The sequence below is a fragment of the Tursiops truncatus genome, chromosome 14, assembly GCF_011762595.2.
Source record: "Tursiops truncatus isolate mTurTru1 chromosome 14, mTurTru1.mat.Y, whole genome shotgun sequence".
In the NCBI taxonomy this organism is placed as follows: Eukaryota; Metazoa; Chordata; class Mammalia; order Artiodactyla; family Delphinidae; genus Tursiops; species Tursiops truncatus.
The window spans coordinates 58,188,822-58,209,920 of NC_047047.1; the positions used below are offsets into that span (position 1 = coordinate 58,188,822).

The 21,099-nt window shown below is 38.9% G+C and overlaps 2 protein-coding genes across 3 annotated transcripts in view; one reads left to right on the forward strand and one right to left on the reverse strand.

Annotated features, from left to right (window-relative positions):
- The window catches only part of GALM (galactose mutarotase), a 105,921-nt gene extending 101,250 nt beyond the window's left edge, over positions 1-4,671 (reverse strand). Inside the window, exon 1 of the mRNA XM_073791436.1 lies at positions 4,364-4,671. The gene's annotated coding sequence lies outside the window, so the exon portion shown is untranslated. The remainder of the gene's footprint in view (positions 1-4,363) is intronic.
- Positions 3,661-21,099, forward strand: part of HNRNPLL (heterogeneous nuclear ribonucleoprotein L like) — a 37,424-nt gene continuing 19,985 nt past the window's right edge. The window contains exons 1-4 of one of the 2 annotated variants that reach the window (XM_019942803.3): positions 4,053-4,190; positions 13,729-13,821; positions 14,794-14,912; positions 20,095-20,332. In XM_019942803.3, the coding sequence (XP_019798362.1) occupies positions 20,102-20,332 (231 nt within the window). In that variant the 5' untranslated portion in view covers positions 4,053-4,190; positions 13,729-13,821; positions 14,794-14,912; positions 20,095-20,101. Of the gene's footprint in view, positions 4,191-13,728; positions 13,822-14,793; positions 14,913-20,094; positions 20,333-21,099 lie in introns of both variants that reach the window. The other variant, XM_019942802.3, reaches the window with a different exon arrangement.

The following is a 21,099-nucleotide window of genomic DNA, read 5'->3' on the forward strand; positions in this document are numbered from 1 at the left end:
TATCATCACAAATAGTATATTCTGGATTTGACAAACTTTCATAGGAACTAATTGATTTGTCTCTGAATGGACTTTGTTCTTTCATGTTAAACATGTCTTAATTAAAATACATCTCTAGGGTTCCAATCCTTTGGAAATATTGCTCACAAGTAAGCTGAAGGTTTTATTTGATTTTTGCAGAAGGTGAGGCAGGAAACAAAAGTTTTGTATATTAAGTGAAATAGCAATATTGGAAATTGAGTTTGGGTATGAATATCTTATAATTTGCATCTCTAGTTGTTCAAACGATGCATCCATCAGAAAATGGTGAGAATTTCCTTTTTATTTCTGCGCCTTGTCTATAGAAATTACATTTTAAAATGAACACTAAAACAGTGTATTATATTTAAAATTTCCTATGGAAGCTAATTGAATTTCATTATACCAACGAAAAAACTGATAATTATAACCTATTTATGCCTTCCCAGAGTTATAGCTGTATAAGCTCTAGTAGAAATTAATGAATGAATAAGTATCATGATAAATGATTCTAAATTTGATCTGTATGTCCGTGGCAGTAAACAATGCAATACTTAAATCATCATTCTTCTCTACGAAGAGTACTGGCTCTGGAATCGGATGCTTGGGTTCCAGTCCTGGCTCTCTAGTTTACTAACTGTGGCTCTAGGGCAGGTCTCTTAACTTCTCCTAGACTTTCTATAATTGTACAACGGCCATAGTAATAATAATGCCTCTGGCTTTTGTCAGAATTTATTGACATGACACTTGCAGTGGTTAGCACAGTGCCTGGCACATTGTAAGTGGCTGCTGTTATTACATGTATGTTAGATGTGCCTTGTAGCCTCTCTTGGGTATGTGCCCTGTTTCCTCAACCTGATGGCAAGCTTTGAGAAGACAGATACCAGGGACTTCCCTGGTGGTGCAGTGGTTAAGAATCCGCGTGTCAATGCAGGGGACACGGGTTCGAGCCGTGGTCGGGGAAGATCCCACATGCCGCGGAGCAACTAAGAAGTAGCCCCGCTTGCTGAAACTAGAGAAAGCCCGTGCGCAAGCCCGCGCGCAGCAACCAAGACCCAACGCAGCCAAGAATAAAAATAAATTAATTAATTTAAAAAAAGAAGACAGAAGCCAGCTCATATATTTTTCTAGTCTCTTCATCGCCCAGCACAATGTCTTATAAATTACTTTACATAGGTCAGCAATGAGGTTTAAAACTGAAGGGCAATTTGGGGCTAGATTATAAAGGACCTTGACTATCAGTTTCCCTAGACCTTCGCTGGAGCTCTCTCTCACTCTAGTATAACCCCTAAGTCCCCTTCGAGCTGCTGCGTCAATGGGAATTCATGGCTGATTGCCTACCCCAATCAACAGCAGCCAATCCAATCAAGCATTCAGACAATTTACCAAAGGCCTGAGGCTGTATGTACAGTAGTGCAAAAAAGAGATTCCAGGTTGAGCTAAGTAACTGATTATTTGCACGCATTTAGGAGCTGTTTCTGAGTTTTAAAGGCATTTCTGGCTAACTGGGAAGTGTGTAATTTCTTGATCTCATCTAAGTTAAATCGTGCAGAATATAATTTATGCCCTCCTTATTTAGCTCTTCTCATGTTTTAGTGATGAGCTAGTTAGCCTTTTCCATATCTAAGAAATTACTGTCACTGAACAATTCATCTGCAATAAGCTCAAAGGTCACTGTACTAACGGATGAGTTTTAAACAAGCTTCCTGAGTTTTACTTCTTAGTCTTTTAAATTAACAACTTGATTTGAGCTGTCCGAAAAAAGAATTAAGTTTAATACTAGTACGTATTGACTCTAACCTACTTTTAGTGAAGTAAACGCTGAGTATAGTAGCAAGGTTCAGCCAGGCTGGGCTTCCTTACCAATTGATTGGTGTGAGAGCTGCATTTTAACCTGGTATAATCCATAGGTTGGATGCAGGCTTTGAGAATTTTAAATATTTTCACTATCACACAAAATATTTGGGAAGTTTGTACAAGGCCGTTCAGCTCTGCTCACTGCTCCCAGTGCTCTGGCAACATTTCCTCATCTGCACCCAGCTCTGCAGCTCCCTCTTTGATACTTCTACTTCCATTTTATCATAATTTAGAAAAATAAAATTCGAGTTGTTTTTTAGTTCTATTTTGTCAGTGTACACCTGCAGGCGCACACGAATTTGATTATAGCTGTACGGTGTTGTAAAGAAGCTTGCAAATGGATTCCGAAACGACAGGCAGTGTAAATTATAAAAGTAACAAAACAAACGTAGGTTAAAGCACTGTCAGCAATAAATACAAATGGCTTTTTGGGGGGGGAGGAAATAGCTTTGGAAAGAAGCGACAATAGGCTGGGGGAGGGAAAAATCCACCCCATTAGGAAAGGAAGAGCCACACTTAGGGACGCATCTGAGGGACAAGGACATTAGAAACACTTAAGTGACTCTTGATCCTCGGCAATCCTCCAAGGGTTAGAGTCACAGAGGGCAGCTAGGTTGCATGAGATCTGCCAGTTCCTCTTCTGACACTGGACCTTTATTTCCCAAGGCCCACTCGTTCAGCCTTGTTGAGCAGGGAACTTGCGCCCGGGACTGTACAGGAACTGTGTTTGCAAAGATGAAAAGAGCACACACAGTTCCTGTCTCCAAACGCTTCTAGTCTTGAAAAAAATAACATCCTAGTAGGTGGGTATAAAGGGCCCTGTTGCAAAAAGAGAGGGCAGTAACTAGAAGCTCGCGGAGGCCTCAGGGCTCCACAGAGGAAATGAGCTGTGTGTGGTCCAAAGGACAAACACTTTTGATAGGCTTTCATATCTTTCAATGGTGTGAAATAATCGAAATAATAATAAATGGTGTGAAATAATAATAAATGGTGTGAAATAAATCGCCTAGAAAGGAGGGGTTGGCATGCAGGAAGAAACTTTATGTGGAAGGTTTAAAACACATTTAATGGGAGCTGGGACTTGATACAAGTCTCCCGTAATTGTCAGGAAAGAAGGGTCCAGAAGACCCGAGTGCTAACCGATCAAACGAGCGGCTTTCTTCACACTTGCACCTCAGTAAATGTTGAGTGTTCTGTAATATCTACTTAGGGGCGGGGAGAGAGTCCATCCACTTGTATCAGATTTTTCACACAACATAGGGAGAAGGCTACTTTCACGATTCTAATCCCTTTTCTCCCCTCACAGCCTGTAGTTTCAGGGCTGCGAGATGTCTCTGCAGGGATTTTCTCTTTTGAAGAGAAGTAATAAAAGCATTTAAATTAACGGGAGGGCGGTTAACACCGCAGTCCTGGACCCACCGCACGCCTCCTAGTCCGCCGGGGTTCACTCCGCGCCTCACCTCCAGTTGGCCCAACAGTGCTAATGGCCGTCGGCTAGCCACGGCTCCAGATCCGGACGCTGCGGGCATTGAGCGGTCAGGACTAGCAAACCAGCTGAGAGTTCGGAAGGTGCAGGGAGAGGGGCGAGGCCGGGCCGTGGGCGGCTTTTGACGAACAGCCCTTGCAGCCAATTGGAAGCCTGGTCGACTTTTCTCTCTGCCAATAGGGAGCGAGGCCCGGGCTTGGGGGGGGCGCTTCCCGCGGGCTGAGGCTGGATTCGATCCTGCAAGGCGGCCGCGAAGGTGGGGGTGGAGGCTCGGCCTGGGCGGCGAGGAGTGGATTAGGGGAGGAGGGAAGACCGGAAGCCACGGTCGCGTCCCCATCCTTAGATTTGCTCCCCGGGACTGGGAGCGGAGACGGAGGAGGAGGGAGAGGCTGAATGTTGGCTCCGTGATAAAGGGGAGCGGCCGCTCCGGAGCCTCCTCCCGGGGCGCCCTCCTCATCCCGCGCACTCTCCGCACCCACCCGGCTTCTGGGCGCGCGGCCCACGCGCACAGCCGGGCCGCGCAGACCTTCGCTGAAGAGGCGCTGCCCGCGACGGGGACTGGCCGGCGGCGTCCGAGGCCCGCGCCCCGCCGCCACCCCCACCCGTTAGCCGGCCGGTCCCTCCGGCCGCCGCCATGTCCTCTTCTTCATCCTCCCCCAGGGAGACGTACGAGGAGGATCGGGAGTACGAGAGCCAGGCCAAGCGCCTCAAGACTGAGGAGGGGGAGATCGACTACTCGGCCGAGGAAGGCGAGAACCGCCGGGAAGCGACGCCCCGGGGCGGGGGCGATAGCGGCGGCGGTGGCGGCGGCCGGAGCTTCTCACAGCCGGTAACAAAGCGCGGCGCCCCGACCGCCGTGCCTGGCGGCTCCCCGGGAAGCAGGGCCCAGCGGCAGGGACTCGGCCTCGGGGCCTCCCGCCCTCCTCGTTTTCCCTTTTCGCTGCGCTGATCGGGTCGGGAAGCGCTGGCTCTTCTCTTTGGGGCTTTTATTCTTCGCCCTACCTGTTTCCAGCAACCCGACCGCGGATCCGGTCCCGGCCTGGCCGCAGGCCCCGCAGCGAGTCCTCTGCCGGCCCGAACTTGGGGAGGGTCGCGGGGCGGGGGCGGCGGGGAGGCGTTGCTTCCGCTCCGGGGGGCTCTGGTGCGCGATTAGCCCTTTGTTAGTTTTCACTCCTCGGGCGGCTGGCCGGCGTCTGACGACCCGCTCCCTTCAGCCCCCTGCCCGCAGCATCCGCGCGCTGGTCACAATCACGGGATGGTGGCATTGGTTCCGCCCAGGGCTCTCTTCGCCTGGGTCCTGAGGAGAGCCGCCGCTAAGTGACAAATTAAGCTCTGGGACTCACCGCCCAGTTCCCCTGAAGGTTTAATTAAAAATTTTTTACTCTTGGCAGGCCTGGCGCGCACGCTTTGCTCCCCAGTTTCCTGATGATTGCTTAGTATAGTGTTTAGCTCTTCGGTTAAAAATAAAATGCGTTGGCAGGTGTTCGCACACGCCTACTTACAAGTAAAACGAAATCTTAAAATCACCTCAGTTCTTCATGGGCAGTGTGTTCCCAATTCGTTCCACAAAAAGAACTGAACTCAGGACTGCATCAAACACACGTTCCTAGATTCTTGTTTCTCTCATCAGAAAGCTTAGATGGAGGCAGAAGGAATGTGAAAATCGTTTTATCCACAGCAAGTGGCAACTCAGCTTCAGCTGGATGGAAACTAAGGAAACAAAGCAAAGGAAACGTTTTTGCCCTTTTTGGTGCGCTTAAGCTGTTTTAATGACTGGATGTTCTTTAAACATTTAACACATTCTAATTGTGATTTTTTTTTAAAGCAAACTTAACCCGAAATTTACGAAATAGTGCACATATATTCTAATATTAGATTAAAATGTTTTTCACCTTTAATAAGAGGGAAATTAGAAGTCTTTTAGCTCTTGTTTGCATTTTATTGTAAAAAATTCTGGTCAGTAATCCCCGGTGTTAGAGTTTACAAATACGATAATGTTGCAACACATTTTAAAAAGGAGCTTCTTCTTCCTCTAAATAAAATAGTTTATTTTTTAAGTGAAATTTTATTTTTATTTATAATATTTATTTTTTTGGCTGCACTGCTCTGCATGTGGGATCTTAGTTCCCTGATGAGGGATCGAACCCGTGTCCCCCTGCAGTGGAAGCACAGAGTCCTAACCACTGGACCCAGGGAATTCCCAAAAATAGTTTTATTATGGCTAGATATTGCTTTCTACTTCTGTTCCTAAATATTTGGAGTATTCAAAATGCAACTTGAAAGTGTGAATAAAGAAAGTGCATTTTTTCTTAGGAAGTTTCAGTTCAAAGCTAACTCCATTGTGGAAATTGAAAACACAATTGGAATATTGGACTCTTATAACTGATATTTAGATGCATTGGATCAGTGTATTTCTTTTGCCAAAAATTTGCTCGAGTTTTTATGCAGTAGCATGAAATGTCTTACATTAAGTGTCTTGGAAAGATACTTTAACCAGTTTACAAAAGTTGTTTTTGAAAACATTAAATATTAAGCCAATAGTATTATTTTGGATGTTGGGAAGAAAATAATGTATAATTAATACATCCAAAGTGAATTGTATTTAGCAGTGGAAATAGCACTGGACAGGTCTTGGGGAGAGTCAGGAGTCTTAGCTAGCATACAGTCTGTGTGACCTTGGGAAAGTCAGTTAACTACTGTTCTGAGTTCTCTTACAATCTAAAATGTGAAAGTTGAACTTCACGTTTTCCATACCTGAAGTTGTAGTTCAGTGATTAATGTCATGCAGCTTTTAAATTACCCAGGCAGGAACTAATGTATGCAGATTGAGTTATAAATTCAAATTTTGTTTATCTTATTGCTGTTTTTTCTTAGGAGCGGGTGAATTGCTTTTATTTAACAGTAGAACCAGTATTGTACTGTGAAATCTAATGAAGGATTATTTTTCCTGTTTTTAAACATTTTTCTTCGTGTAATTTTGGGTACTTGTTTGAAATCATTGCAACTATGGAAACCTGTGCATAATAAATTTTACTAGGACAGGAATGCCCTGAATAGAAGTTTACTGTCTAGTGCGTCATCATCGAGAAATATGGTAATTCATCTAACGGAAAAGGATTTGACTCAACTTCAGCCCAGCCCCTTTGTACAAAGTGTTTAAGTAAATGCAGATCAAGTACAATGATAGGTAATTCTTTCAATGCTAGTTGGAAGTTTGTAAAAGTGTACAGTAAGACTTCAATGATTTACATTGTTTGGCTTTTCATTTTCCTTGAGTTATTTAATAATAACTAGATTTAAAGAGGAATGTGAGTATTTAAGAAAAACTGTTTCTACAAATGCTCCTGATTTAAGGATGAATTGTGAATGATGTTTTAAGGTGTAAAGAGAAATGAGTTTGTAGTTTGGATATGAGAAGTAAGACACTCTTCAAATTTGTGTCTTCTGGTATTAATTTGAAGAGCAAAAACTCACAGAGTGTTTCAAATTCTTTGGGCTGCATTTTGAACAAAGCTTAATTATGGAGGTTCATGCTATGTATTATACAATTACTTTATTCTTGTGGAGTAAATTGTGTTCTTAAATTTAACAGGCATGATCTTCAAGATCATAATAGTAAACTTCTGTATCTGCTAACTTTTATGAAAGCAGCTTGACTTCTGAATATTAGCACTTCACTTGGCAAAACCGATTGAGGAACTGAGTTGGGAGTTTACTTACAAAAAAAAGTCTGCTTTTATAGAGATTGGTATCAATAAAAATTTATGGAGTACTAATGCATTTTAGAGACTTAAGTTTTTCTTTTACTCTATTCTGCTAGTGACTAAACAGGCAAATCAAAGATTGTTAAAGTGATTGCTGATGAGGTGAAAATTTAAGTTTCTCAACTTTTAATAAATAGACTTGTAAGATGGCAAAATGCCAAGATAAAAAATATGGATCCTAGGATTTCCAAACAAAGGAATATGCATTATATAGAGAATCTAGTTTGAATTTAAGATATAGTTAAACTTTAATGATCTGAATTACAGAGATGATAAGACTATTATGATGGCTTATTGGGATGAATATAGAATGGGAGATGGGATGAAGGCACTTTGTTAGCTTAGCTCCCACAGGAAAAGTTTAGAGACTGTGACAGTGAGCATAGTAACTACACTGTGGTGTGTACCTCAGAGGTAAGTGCCAGAGCCTTGAGGCTTCTGTAACGGTAATGTCCTGTGTCTTATTTAGCTGAGCTGCTGCAGTAGAGTGAGAATTTTAGGCTTAGTTTTGGGAAGTAAATGAAAAGTAGTAGGTTTTACTATCTTTTGGTTTTAACAAGTGACAGTTTCTTCATGTTAGTACATATAGTGAAAAGTGCTGTTAATAGAGCCCTAAGCCCAACCAGAGCAGGTGTCTTGGCTCTGCTACCAACATGCTTTGTGACTTAACCTCTTTGGAACTCAACTTGCTACCTATCACATGAGATGGCTGGATTAGATGATCACTGTGATCTCTTAGCTCATTAAAAAAATAATACTTGAGCCCTGTCATGTGCTAGGTGCTGTTCTTGGTGATGGGATATAATTTACAAAAAAAATCCCATATCTAAAAATCTGTGATTCTACATCATTTAGTGCTTTATTTTATAAAGGAGTGAAAATATATATTTTCCCTCTATGAAATTGAATACAACTTTCAAAGCTTGCAGTTGCAGCCACAGCACCAACTCAAGATGAGCTTAAACAACAAAAAGGGGGCAGGGGTAGGGAATTTATTGGCCCGAATAACTATGAATGCCAAGTTGTAGCATTAGTTTTAGGCATGGCAGGATCGAAGGTTTTAGATGATGTCATAGGGACTAGATTCTGTCTCTTTCCATGTTTCAGCTCTGTTTCCTCTATGTAGTGATAAAGCTAGGCTTACATTTTTATAGCTAGTAAATAAAGAAGAACAGTCTCTCCCTCAGAGTCCATAGCTATCCCCTCTGATCAGCCATTTTTTATATCTCCCTACCCCCAACTAGTCACTGGACTACCTCTGAAGTTGGGGAGTTACGACTGTGTGACTGAGAATACCAGTGGAATAATATGAGGTTGAGGAGTTTTTGTTTGTTCGTTTGCTTGTTTTTGTGTTCAGCCACAAGAAGGGGGAAGGAGTTTTAGGTAGGCAAAACCAAAGGATTTCTACCACATGAGCAGAAAAAATAAAGATTACTTTTTAAGAAGTTATTTGAATCAAAGTTATTTTTGTTATGTGATCAAATGTTCCTTAAAACATTTTAGGATAGGAAAATTAAAGGGTTTCCTGTGTTTTGGATCTGCTCTATTAAGAAAAAGATCAAGTAAAGAGATGTGATTGTTTAATTTTAAGAAAAACCGGGACTTCCCTGGTGGTCCAGTGGGTAAGACTCTGTGCTCCCAGTGCAGTGGGCCTGGGTTTGATCCCTGGTCCGGGAACTAGATCCCACATGCATGCTGCAACTCAGAGATCGCATGCTGCAACTAAGACCCGGTACAGCCTGAATAAATAAATAAATATTAAAACAAAAAAAAGAAAAACCATGTACTAGTTAACTCTAAGTATAGTGTGAGTTAAAAGCTATTTGCAGCTGTCCCTTAAAACTAGTTTGTCCTTGATCTATGTGAAGTATCCAAAGTAAAAGGGGGGATAATCTTAAGTATCTGGAAATCTGTACTCATTTCTTGGTAGTACTTTGATAAATTCTAATGTATCCAGAAAATGATTACCAGAATAGAGAAGGCACTCAAGATCATATCATAAGAGGAATGACAGAAGACTCTGGGGGACATTTAGCCTGAAGGGTAAACTTAGGTGTGATTTAAGAAATCATTTCAAATTATAGGAAGGTTATGTAGCAGAGGGAAATGAAGATAAGGACAGGAGGTGGCAATTAATGTTTACCGAACCCTGTTAATAACAACATCTAGCACTGTGCTAGACATTTCATATTTGTCCTATTTGTTGTAATTTTAAGTGATGAAGATTTTGTTTTATTTTTTATTTATTTAAAATTTTTTTTTTTTTTTTTTTTGGCTGCGTTGAGGCTTCATTGCTGTGTGTGGGCTTTCTCTGGTTGCAGCAAGCGGGGGCTCCTCTTCATTGCAGTGCGTGGGCGTCTCATTGCGGTGGCTTCTCTTATTGTGGAGCACGGGCTCTAGGCACGCGGGCTTCAGTAGTCGTAGCACGGGGGCTCAGTAGTTGTGGCTCGTGGGCTCTAGAGCGCAGGCTCAGTAGTTGTGGTGCGCGGGCTTAGTTGCTCCGCGGCATGTGGGATCTTCCCAGATCAGGGTTTGAACCCGTGTTCCCTGCATTGGCAGGCGATTCTTAACCACTGCGCCACCAGGGCAGCCCTGTTTTATTTTTTTTAAAGTGAAACTGAGGTTCAGAAAGGTTTAGTAAGTAGCGTAGCGTAAGATCGCACAGCCAGTAAATGTCCAAATATTCAAACGCTTGTCTGACTTCAAAGGCCATTTTGTGTAGGAAGTTACAGGGAGACAGATTTGGATGCATATTATGAAGAACTTTCTAAAAATATAGTAGATTGTCTCACAAGGTAGTGTGTTTTCCTGTCATTGGAGGTGATTAAGGAGAGGCTGATAATCACTTGCAGTGGATCTGTGCACGTTTGGTTTTGGAGGATGAATTATTGAATTTGAGCTTGGTCTTTTTTATATATTATATTTATAGGAGGATAGAAAAGGCTGTTCAGTGGCTGTTGAGCACGTGTTATGCGTGGAGATGTTGGGAAAACAAAAAGCCTGAGGACATTATGCATTGCCTTTGTGAGTTTACAGTTTTACTATATCGAGAGCTTTAATGGGCCCTTCTCATTCCTCTCATATGGAAGCTTCATTTATATTCTATTCTATTCTGAGCTTCCCTTCTCTTTAGTTAAGCCTGGTTTTCAGTCTGCAGTCGTCAAAATTGGCATTCAAGATGGATGTTATTGGAGTTTGTCTTTGAGGTAGCCTTTGAAGAGGGGCTGGGGGTTTGTAACTGGTCTGTAGCTTGCAGTGAGGACCAAATAATGTCTTCATTATAGTTGACCCAGTTTACTTAAAGAAGGGATTGAGTAATTAAAAAAGAAAAAAGTATACGGAAATTGCAGGTATGCCTCCATTTGCTGGGTACTTATTTGGAATATTGTTTCTAGTCTGATAAATAATAGATATAAATAGACCAGGAGAGAGCCTAGATAATTAAACATTTGAAATGGAAAGAATTTGAGCTTCTGTATGAGAAAGGATTAAAAAATACTCCTTAAGCTTTAGAAGACGTGGTCAAAGTATTAATATATGGATGGAGTAAACAATACTGACTATTCACCAATTTAAGATTCAGATGCATAGTATGATGCTTACAGGAGGTAATTTTAGGGTAGTAAAAGAAGCTCTTAAGATGATTTCAGATTTCTTATCACCACCATATAGTATAGGTAGAGATAAAATGTTGATTTAAGAAACATGTTAGGGGCTTCCCTGGTGGCGCAGTGGTTAAGTATCCGCCTGCCAATGCAGGGGACACGGGTTCGAGCCCTGGTCGGGAAAGATCCCACATGCCATGGAGCAACTAAGCCCATGCGTCACAACTACGGAGCCTGTGCTCCAGAGCCTGTGAGCCACACCTACTGAAGTCCGTGCGCCTAGAGCCCATGCTCGGCAACAAGAGAAGCCACCGCAATGAGAAGTCTGCACACCCCAGTGAAGAGTGGCCCCTGCTCGCCCGCAGGCAGCAACGAAGACCCCAACACAGCCAAAAATAAATGTAAATAAAATAAATTTATTGTTGTGATGAATTGGGAGATTGGGATTGACATATATACAGTAATATGTATAAAATGGGTAACTAATAAGACCCTGCTGTGTAAAAAAATAAATAAAATTCAAAATAAATAAATCTATAAAAAAAGAAACATGTTAGTATTTGTGGGGAAAAAGAGGGGTGGTGAAAATATAGTTTGAATAGATAACTTTAATATATCAGTTTTATATTTGGAAACAACACTAGGGTTTTTTAATTTTTTAAATAAACTACAGAAAGGATGAGAAAATTTTAAGTTCAAGAAAAGGGGACAGGGCTTCCCTGGTGGCGCAGTGGTTGAGAGTCCGCCTGCTGATGCAGGTGACACGGGTTCGTGCCCCGGTCCGGGAAGATCCCACATGCCGCGGAGCAGCTGGGCCTGTGAGCCATGGCCGCTGGGCCTGCGCGTCTGGAGCCTGTTGCTCCGCAACGGGAGAGGTCACAACAGTGAGAGGTCCGCGTACCGCAAAAAAAAAAAGAAAAGAAAAAAGAAAAGGGGACATAATTTAAAAATAGAGAAATATCAAGGTAGATAAACTCACGAAAGGCAGAGTCATTGAGTGGGAATAAGGGAAATACAGAGGGTATGGGATATATTCTCATCCTTGAGGTTGAGATAATCATATCTCCCCCTGAGTACCATATTGATTGCATTTAACATCTTTCAGCTTTTAAAGAATAACTTAAATCTTGATCTGTTTCATTTAAGAAATATAATTAAGTAGTAATGTATTAAAATCAGATCTTTTGAGAGATTTTTAAAATTGATCCTATAATCCATTTCTTTGTAAGAAGACCAGTTTGAAAAGTACTCATTTTTTAGCACTGTATTCAGGATAGTGGTTCTCTGTGTTGGGAAGGGAGGTAGGAAGAGGAGATGTGTTCAGCTCCCTCTTCCTAGTGTTTTATTTATTAAACTGGGTAGTGAGTTAATGAATATTTTTATATTCTTCATACCTTTTCGTAGGTCTTAAATGTATTATACAATAATTTCCCAATTTTTTTATTATGTAAAATATTTAATTACATATGCCCTTCACCTAGATTCAGCAGTTTTTAACATTTTGCCATTTGGGATTTTATCTCTATATGTGTATATATTTATATACATACTTTTTTTCTCTATACTATTTGAAAGCAAGTTGAGACACCATGATAGTTCATTCCTAAATATCACAGTTTTCCTAAGAATAAGGATATTCTTTTCATATAGCTATTGCCATCATAATGGTACCTAAGACAATCAAAAACATCTTACAGAAAAACCCAAATGAACTTTTTGGCTAACTCAGTAATATCCTGTTTATAATTCAATTTCTCCAATTTTCCCTAAGATGTCTTTTGTAGCAGTTTTTATCAATTGTAAAATGAAGGCTCACATACTGCATTTGGTTGTTGTCTTTACTCTCAGTCTGAAATTTTCCTTCCACTATTTTTTACTTTTGGAGGAGCCCAGGCCAATATAATTTTCTTTTGCATTTTTACCTTTGCTAGCTCATTTCTGAGGACCAAAGGAGATGACTGTCTTATTTCTTGTAGTTTATTATTGTCTAATTATTTTTAGAGTAAAACTTATTATTTATACTTTAAATGTTTTCTCTAAGTTAGGTTTTTAGGTATTATTTAGAGCTTTCTTCCTGTGTTATTGTCATCCAGTAATTAAGAGCTTAATGAGGATAATGTACATTTGGTTGTTGAGTTTCACCGAGGCGGTCGCATTTGTTAAAGTTGCTAATAAAGTGTTGGTATACATAGGGTACAATCAGAATGGTTCATTTCAGACTTAGTGGCATGTAATGAATATCTGTTGAACCATAGAAAAAACTCAGCATAAGCAATTCAAATAAAATTCCAAGGACTGAATTAGTATTTGCAAAGGATTTAATTTATTTGTTGGATTTGACAAGAGTGTAAGAATAGTCTCATGGTTACTTTATATACTTAAATTAGTTCTATTTTAAAATTCGGACATTTTTTTATTGGCATGGCACAAGACTGTTACAGTATTTTCTAACAGTCTTTATGATAATAAAGCAAAGTTGGTGAGTCTTTAAAAATAGCCAAAAAGGGATTTAATGTTCCTAAAATGATTCTTAAGTTTTAATGGTAAAATATTTGTGTTTTTAGATTAGGAGGAAAAACCCTTTTTTCCTGTTTATAGGAGGAAAAAACCTTTCCTTTAATAGATTTTTTTGGTATACGTGTGAATTGTACTTGGAATTCATTTCTTTCCTTTTAGAAATTACTTTTTAATTGGAATATAGTTGATATATAATATTATGTTAGCTTCAGGTGTACTGCATAGTGATTTGACTTTGCATACATTATGAAATGATCACCATAAGTCTAGTAACCATCAGTCCCATACAAAGTTATTATAATATTATTGACCATATTCCTTATGCTGTATATTACATCCCATGGCTTATTTATTTTGTAACTGCAGGTTTGTACCTCTTAATCCCCTTCACCTGTTTCACATCCCTCCCCCCAACCACCCATTTGTTCTCTGTATTTGTGAGTCTGTTTTGTTTTGCTTGTTGCTTTATTTTGTTTTTTAGATTCTGCATAATACCCTTTAGATCCAACCATGTTGTCACAAATGGCAAGATTTCATTTTTTATGGAGGTCATTTCTGAAGTGATGCAAGAGAGGTACCCAATGGCTAGTTGTAAATACAGATCTTTGTCTTAATAGAACTTGAATAAGTAAATGAGAGCTATTTTCATTTTCAAGCTAATTCTCCTACATAGTCCCTTTTAAAATAAAGTTTAAGACCATATGTTTTAAAACTTCTTGCTGGGCATACTCAAAGATACACAGTACTTCACAGAAGCCCAGGAAGGCTTGTTTGTTTGTTTTTTTTTTTGGCTGTGCCACACGGCTTGTGGGATCTTAGTTCCCCAATCAGGGATTGAACCCAGGCCCTGGCAGTGAAAGCACCAAGTCCTAACCACTGGACAGCCAGGAAATTTCCCAAGGCTTGTATTTTTGAGTACTCCTTGTTCATCAGCAAAGATGGTATCTTGTATAAATTTAAGTTGTCAGGTGTACTGAGTAACTTCAAATTATTGTGGGACTAGGTAACCAATTAAACAAGGACAAATGATGATATTAATCTATATTGCAGGAAAAATAAAGTATATAATCTTTATATTAAAGAAGAAATTTTAATTGGGACTTTTTGTTCATTTGGTCTTCTTGAGATTTTGATTTTTATGGAAGTGAAATTATGAATATAAAGTATGTTTCCAATTGTAGCATGTAGCATGCTCTGTGTATCTGCTGACTTTTTTTCTGAGATTTTCTTGAAGTTGAAGGTTATTTTTTTATTGAAGTATAGTTGATGTACAATATTATGTAAGTTGAAGTTGAAATGAGTTATTAAATAACTTATCTGTAGTTCTTATTGAGAGAGAATGCTCCCTTTTAAGAAATCAGAATTTTCATGCCAAACATTTAATTAGTGATTTTACTCTCGGGTCCTTTCGCTAACTTATGAATTGCAGTTTGGTTTGGGATTTTTTTTTTTAATGTTTGCTTTTTAATGCAGAGATGGGTTTACTAAAAGAGCAATTTATTTAGACTTTTAAAGTTTTTAACTAGAAATTATTTTATCTTGCTAGGAGGCAGGTGGAAGTCATCATAAAGTTTCTGTTTCACCCGTTGTCCATGTTCGAGGACTCTGTGAATCTGTGGTGGAAGCAGACCTTGTGGAGGCTCTGGAAAAATTTGGGACAATATGGTAAGGCCAATAGGGACTTCATACAGATTGTGAAAACAGTATGGTAGAACAAACTTTGCTTGCTTGCTATAAGCCTTGATGTTTAACCATAGTATATATTGTTTGCCTATGATCGTATATCTTTGAAGCCTTCTGAGGCTTTCTGGGATTATGCATGGATGAATTTTTGTGTATCCATGATCCCCTCTCACTCCTCAACCAGGTTGTATGTAAAATTGATTATTGCATCTTTCATCTGATTTTCAAATGAATCCATGATTCCTTCTTAAACGCTGCTTTTAAACCATTGAGTTAATTATGCCCTTCATCTTCAGAATTTCAAATAGTGGTACTTAAATACTGATTTTGTTTTGTTTTGTTTTGTTTGAACTATTTAAGAATTAGTTGGCAATGAAAAGTGTGTAGATTAAGGGTAGGCATTATTTGCTTAGGTGCGTGTTGCTGTGAGTTCTTATGCAGATCATGAGCGTCAGTGTTTTATCCTAGCTTGTCTTCCTTTTGTGTTTTATATTCACTCAGGCTCCTCCTTTTTCCACAGCTGGTGTGTACTTAAGAATATTGACTTAAATGAAATATATAATTAGAAAAGTGAATCTGCTGCAAAAATAGACACTCTAAAACATTTTGTAGATTATTTTTGGAATATGCCTGGCTGTTCTCTTCTTAGTATGGATAATCTAGAGTTTATTTTATTATTATTTTTTCCATTGATGAGTACATTTGGGGTTTTTGTTATAGGCATCAGACACAGACTAAGTCATAATATGTAAATAGAGAAATTTCAATATACTTGCTGAGATTGCTTCAATTTATAAAAATTTATGTGGAGTTTTGAGTATTGAAAGGATGGTGAATAAATAGATGGGGAGGGAGTGATCAGAGGTTTCAACAGAGGAATCATTGCTTCAAAGGAGTAGGGGTTGTGTTACCTTCCATCATGGGATCTTTTTGATTAATTTCCTTGGTGACCTCATCGAGAGATGGATGACTTAGCAAACTTGTTACCCTTAACTTATGTACCTCAGAAACCACTGTTAACATATTGTTGATCCTTGGAGGTACAAATTGGAAATCCACACAGGCATTAAAAAAGCCCATTTCTTGAAATATCACTAAGATAACTATATCACTTCTTAGTCATTTGGAGTGGATATTGGAAGTTAAGTTTGTCTGGACAGTTACATAGTATTGAAGCAGACTCCTTAGGCTATATTTATTTAGACTTGCATGTTGGTACTAGTCTAACCCAGTCACTATAAGGACCTTCTAGGTGGTGCACAGTCTCATGGAGTTATAAAAAGATGGTTATCTCTGAATTATTACTTTCTTCTGTTCTTATATATTTAGGGGTTTTTTTGTTTGTTTGTTTTTCTTTTTCTTTTTTTTTTTCTGCTGTACGCGGGCCTCTCACTGTTGTGGCCTCTCCCGTTGCAGAGCACAGGCTCCAGAGGCGCAGGCTCAGCAGCCATGGCTCATGGGCCCAGCCGCTCCGCGGCAGGTGGGATCCTCCTGGACCGGGGCACGAACCCACATCCCCTGCATTGGCAGGCGGATTCTCAACCACTGCACCACCGGGAAAGCCCCATATTTAGGGTTTTTAAAGTTACTTTCTTAGAGCCAAGAAATACCAAAGCAATGTCAGAAAACAAGTTGATGAGCAAATACAGTTGGAAACTTCAGGGAAATAATAACTATATTGATATTTTGATGTTAATTATGACCATGACCTAAATGTTGGGGATTAAAGAAATAGAACTATTTGTTTAAGTTTGTAAGTAATTTGAATTACTTCTGAGTGGCCTGTCTGTTTTTATTATTTTATTTATATACTTAAAAAAATTATTTATTTATTTGGTTGTGCTGGGTCTTAGTTGTGGCAGGCAGGCTCCTTAGTTGCAGCTCGTGGACTCTTAGTTGCAGCACACATGTGGCATCTAGTTCCCTGACCAGGGATGGAACCCGGGCCCCCTGAATTGGGAGCTTGGAGTCTTATCCACCGTGCCACCAGGGAAGTCCCAGTTTTAGACTCTATACTGTTCGATACTTAGTCCATGGTAATGTGTTCCATATATGAATTTTATTTAGTTAATTTGCATATTACATCGTTCTGTCCTCGAGATTGGTAGTTATGTGGTTAGAAAAGTCATGAAATAATCGGAACAAATTAGTGTATAATTACGAGCTTAATTGGCATAAATATGTATAATAGGAGTTTCAGTTGTGTGGAATGATCTTGAATAAGAGGTGGCTGCTACTAAAGCTAAAAGAACCTTGAAGAGCCTCCTATGAGGAGTAGGTGTTTTGCTTCAAAATGTTGCATTTATAGAACCTTTCCCTATTTTTTTATTTGTTGATTTATTTAGTGGTGTGGGGGGGGGAGGGAATTATAAAGATTATAAAGAAACTGCTCTTCTTAAATAGGTGAGTCACCAAGTTCAATATATAGTAAGTTGATACTTAAAAACTAGATGTATAGGAAAGAAGTTCAGGAGAAACTATAACAAGATCTTGAGAATGGTTGTGTCAGGATAATAAAATTGCTATTTTTTTTGTCTTTATTTAATCAAAAGAATATTTAGAAATACATACTGAGTCGCTTTTCCTCCCTTATCCCCTCTCATTAAAGGAGAGGATGCTAGGTAGTGATTAGCTATACCAGTTTAAATTTTAAAACAAAACTTTTGGGACCTAATTTGTGTAGTAAATCTCTTGCTTCCTCCTGTTTTTATTTAAAAATTAGTAAACATGTTTTAAGCTGTTAAGTTGAAAGCACCCACCCTACCTACCATGTTCTTTAGACTTTTTATTTTTTCTCTCTTTGGTCTTCCAGTCTTTCTTATACTAATGCTTTAAAAAAAATTTTTTTTTAATTATGTGCCAGGGCTTCCCTGGTGGCGCAGTGGTTGAGAGTCCGCCTGCCGATGCAGGGTACGCAGGTTCATGCTCCGGTCTGGGAGGATCCCACATTCCGCGGAGCTGCTGGGCCCGTGAGCCATGGCCACTGAGCCTGCGCATCCGGAGCCTGTGCTCCGCAATGGGAGAAGTCACAACAGTGAGAGGCCCAAGTACCGCCAAAAAAAAAAAAATTATGTGCCAGGGGCTTCACTGGTGGCGCAGTGGTTGAGAGTCCGCCTGCCGATGCTAGGGGACACGGGTTCGTGCCCCTGTCTGGGAAGATCCCACATGCCGCGGAGCGGCTGGGCCTGTGAGCCATGGACGCTGAGCCTGCGCGTCCGGAGCCTGTGCTCTGCAACGGGAGAGGCCACAGCAGAGAGAGGGCTGCGTAACGCAAAAAAAAAAAAAAAAAAAAAAAAAAAAAAAGTGCCAAACACTTTAAGTGAATTCTAAAATGTCTTTGTGACATTCTAATTTTCCCTTCCCTATCTTCATATGATGCCACTTTTCCTGGGTAACCTGTTTAACTTTTAGCTCTGTGCTTCTAGCTTACTTCTTATAGTAGTTAATGACAGTACTTTTTACTACAAACAGGTGAGTCTATTTTAATAGGCCAATAAAGAATTTAAATATTTTTGGGCCTTTATAATTTTTCTGTGTTTCCAAAGAGCCAAAGGGCATTATTAACATATTTACTTGGTGATATCATTTAGCTATAAAACAACTTATTTGTGAGAGGAGAATATTTATTATTCCTTAATTTCTTGAGCGTTGACCTGATTCCAGGGTTTTCTATGTTTTTGTATGCAAGACTTTAGAACTTTAGCTAGGAGTTTGCATTTCTAAAACGAATGTTTCTCTCTGGGACTTTATATCTTGCATTTATAAACTAATCCCAGGCGTTATTTTTTCTGTGTTTTATTCTTTAATTGTGAATGATGTGGGTTGAGAGAACTAATAAGCCTCATAGACCAACAAATATTGATTGAATACCTGTCATGTGCCAGGCTCCATTTCTAGATTCTGAGGATGTAAAGATGATTGAGGCAAGGCAAGCAATATGTATGCAGGAACTGTAATCTTGATGATAATCCTCCCAGTTGTATAAATTAGGAAGCTGAAATTCATAAGAAATTACATAATTTGCCAGGCTACAAAGTGGTCTGTTTCTTACTAAGAAACACTTACTAGGTTTTGAAGTTTAGTGGTTGGTCCTGGATGTCTGATTGAGAAGCAGTGCTGTCACTGAGTACCTGACCTGATGTTATTTCTCTGGCCTTCTGCTATTATAAAAAGCACATTGATTGTATTTTAAAATATTTTTAAGGTCCTTGTTCCTGTGAATAAAGGACATGTTTCCCTGTTCTGATCCATGTGTTCTGATTTCTCGCTAACCTCCCTTCCTTCATTTCTTTATTTTTCATTTCATGTATTAAAATATATTCCCCTTCCCAAAGAGTATAAAATGAAGAGTAAATACTTCATTGTCTTGGCCATAGCATCCATGATTACCATATTCTAGTGAATATCTTTTTATGGATTCTTTAATATTTAAAAATATTTAAGAATTTTAGAGGAGATTATTTTATGAAATTTGGTCTGTTTGTAGTTGCTTCTTTTTGTCTTTTGGTTCTCTGTTTTTAGTAAGAGAAATGGAAGTGTAGTCATTTCTTAGTGTGGCAGTTACTTGTTTGCAAAATTCAATAGAGATGGTAGTTTCTGTTGTCGAGGAGATCCATCTGCTAACCTTCTCGAGTTTTATCTCTATTGATTTCTTTTTTAAAAATTTTTTTTATTGAGGTATAGTTGCTTTACAGTGTTGTGTTAATTTCTGCTGTTCAGCAAAGTGGCTCAGTTATACATATATATTCCTTTCCATTATGGTTTTTCACAGTATGTTGAATATAGTTCCCTGTGCTCAGTAGGATCTTCTTGTTTCTCTACTGATTTCTGTATCTAGGTATTTTCTAATGCTGCTTGGAAGTGGCAGCCTGAGGAATAAACTGGATGGCATTATTAACAACTGGTAACAGAATTGTGCTTGAGGAAGGCATGAGGTAGTTAAAAGCTTTCAGTCACAGGAAGAGGAGGTTTCAAATATGTACAATCTACCTGGTATACCACAATTTATTTGGATAATTTAAGAGTTGACTAATATTGGATACAGGTAGTGAAGACTACTAATCTGTATGATTTGAGACATTTTTATTAAAGTCTGCTTTTACTTGATTGAGAAAAATAATGTTAATTGAACTTGCTATATTATTCTTTTCCAATCTCCCTTCAGCTATGTGATGATGATGCCTTTTAAACGGCAGGCTCTAGTGGAATTTGAGAACATAGATAGTGCCAAAGAATGTGTGACGTTTGCTGCAGATGAACCCGTGTACATAGCTGGTCAGCAGGCTTTTTTCAACTATTCTACAAGCAAAAGGATCACTCGGCCAGGAAATACTGATGATCCATCAGGAGGCAACAAAGTTCTTCTGCTGTCAATTCAGAATCCTCTTTATCCAATTACGGTGGTATGTATTTTAGTAAGACAAGCTAAATTAAAAGTGATTTTGGAATTTGTCTTGAGTGACTAATCTGTAGTTTTCTTCACTGCCATATAGATATTTGAAAATAGTGGATTTTTAAAAAACAATTATTAAAATTAATTTTAATTTTGACTATCAAATTTAATGAACAAAGACATGGTGAGCACTAAAGCTATAAAAAGTCAGAAGCACAGTTGTCATAATTAAATAAGCACATTAAATTTTTTTATTAACATCAGTGTTAACTCTCCTTCTGTTAATAAAGCGTTAGACGGACTTGGTGGAAATGATCCAAGAAATCTCTCTCTAATATGCCAGCACATGTATTAAGAGCATCTACTAGGTAGTGACAGAATTCCATAGTACAATAAGATACATTTATCATTATAAGCTGTTTAGAGATAGCTTGTTAAAAACTTCTCTGATTTACCTAAAAATTCCCTTCTTCACTCTTTAGAAAAGTGATATTAAAATTTAAAAGGATTCATGTTCTTGAACCAGTTCAGTTTTCTACTTCATGATAATCACATACTGTTTAATAATAAACTAGTGATAAGGACACTGGATTTTTGTAATGAATAAAATATCACAATAAGAAGAGCTTCATTTAGTATGATTTCTAGGGTATATGATATTTGGACATAAACTTAAAGCATAAGACACTATTTAAATTTAGACATTATGTATCTATTTACTTTTGTAATATGTATAGACTTATTAATAAACAATATTAATATATTTACAATATTTGG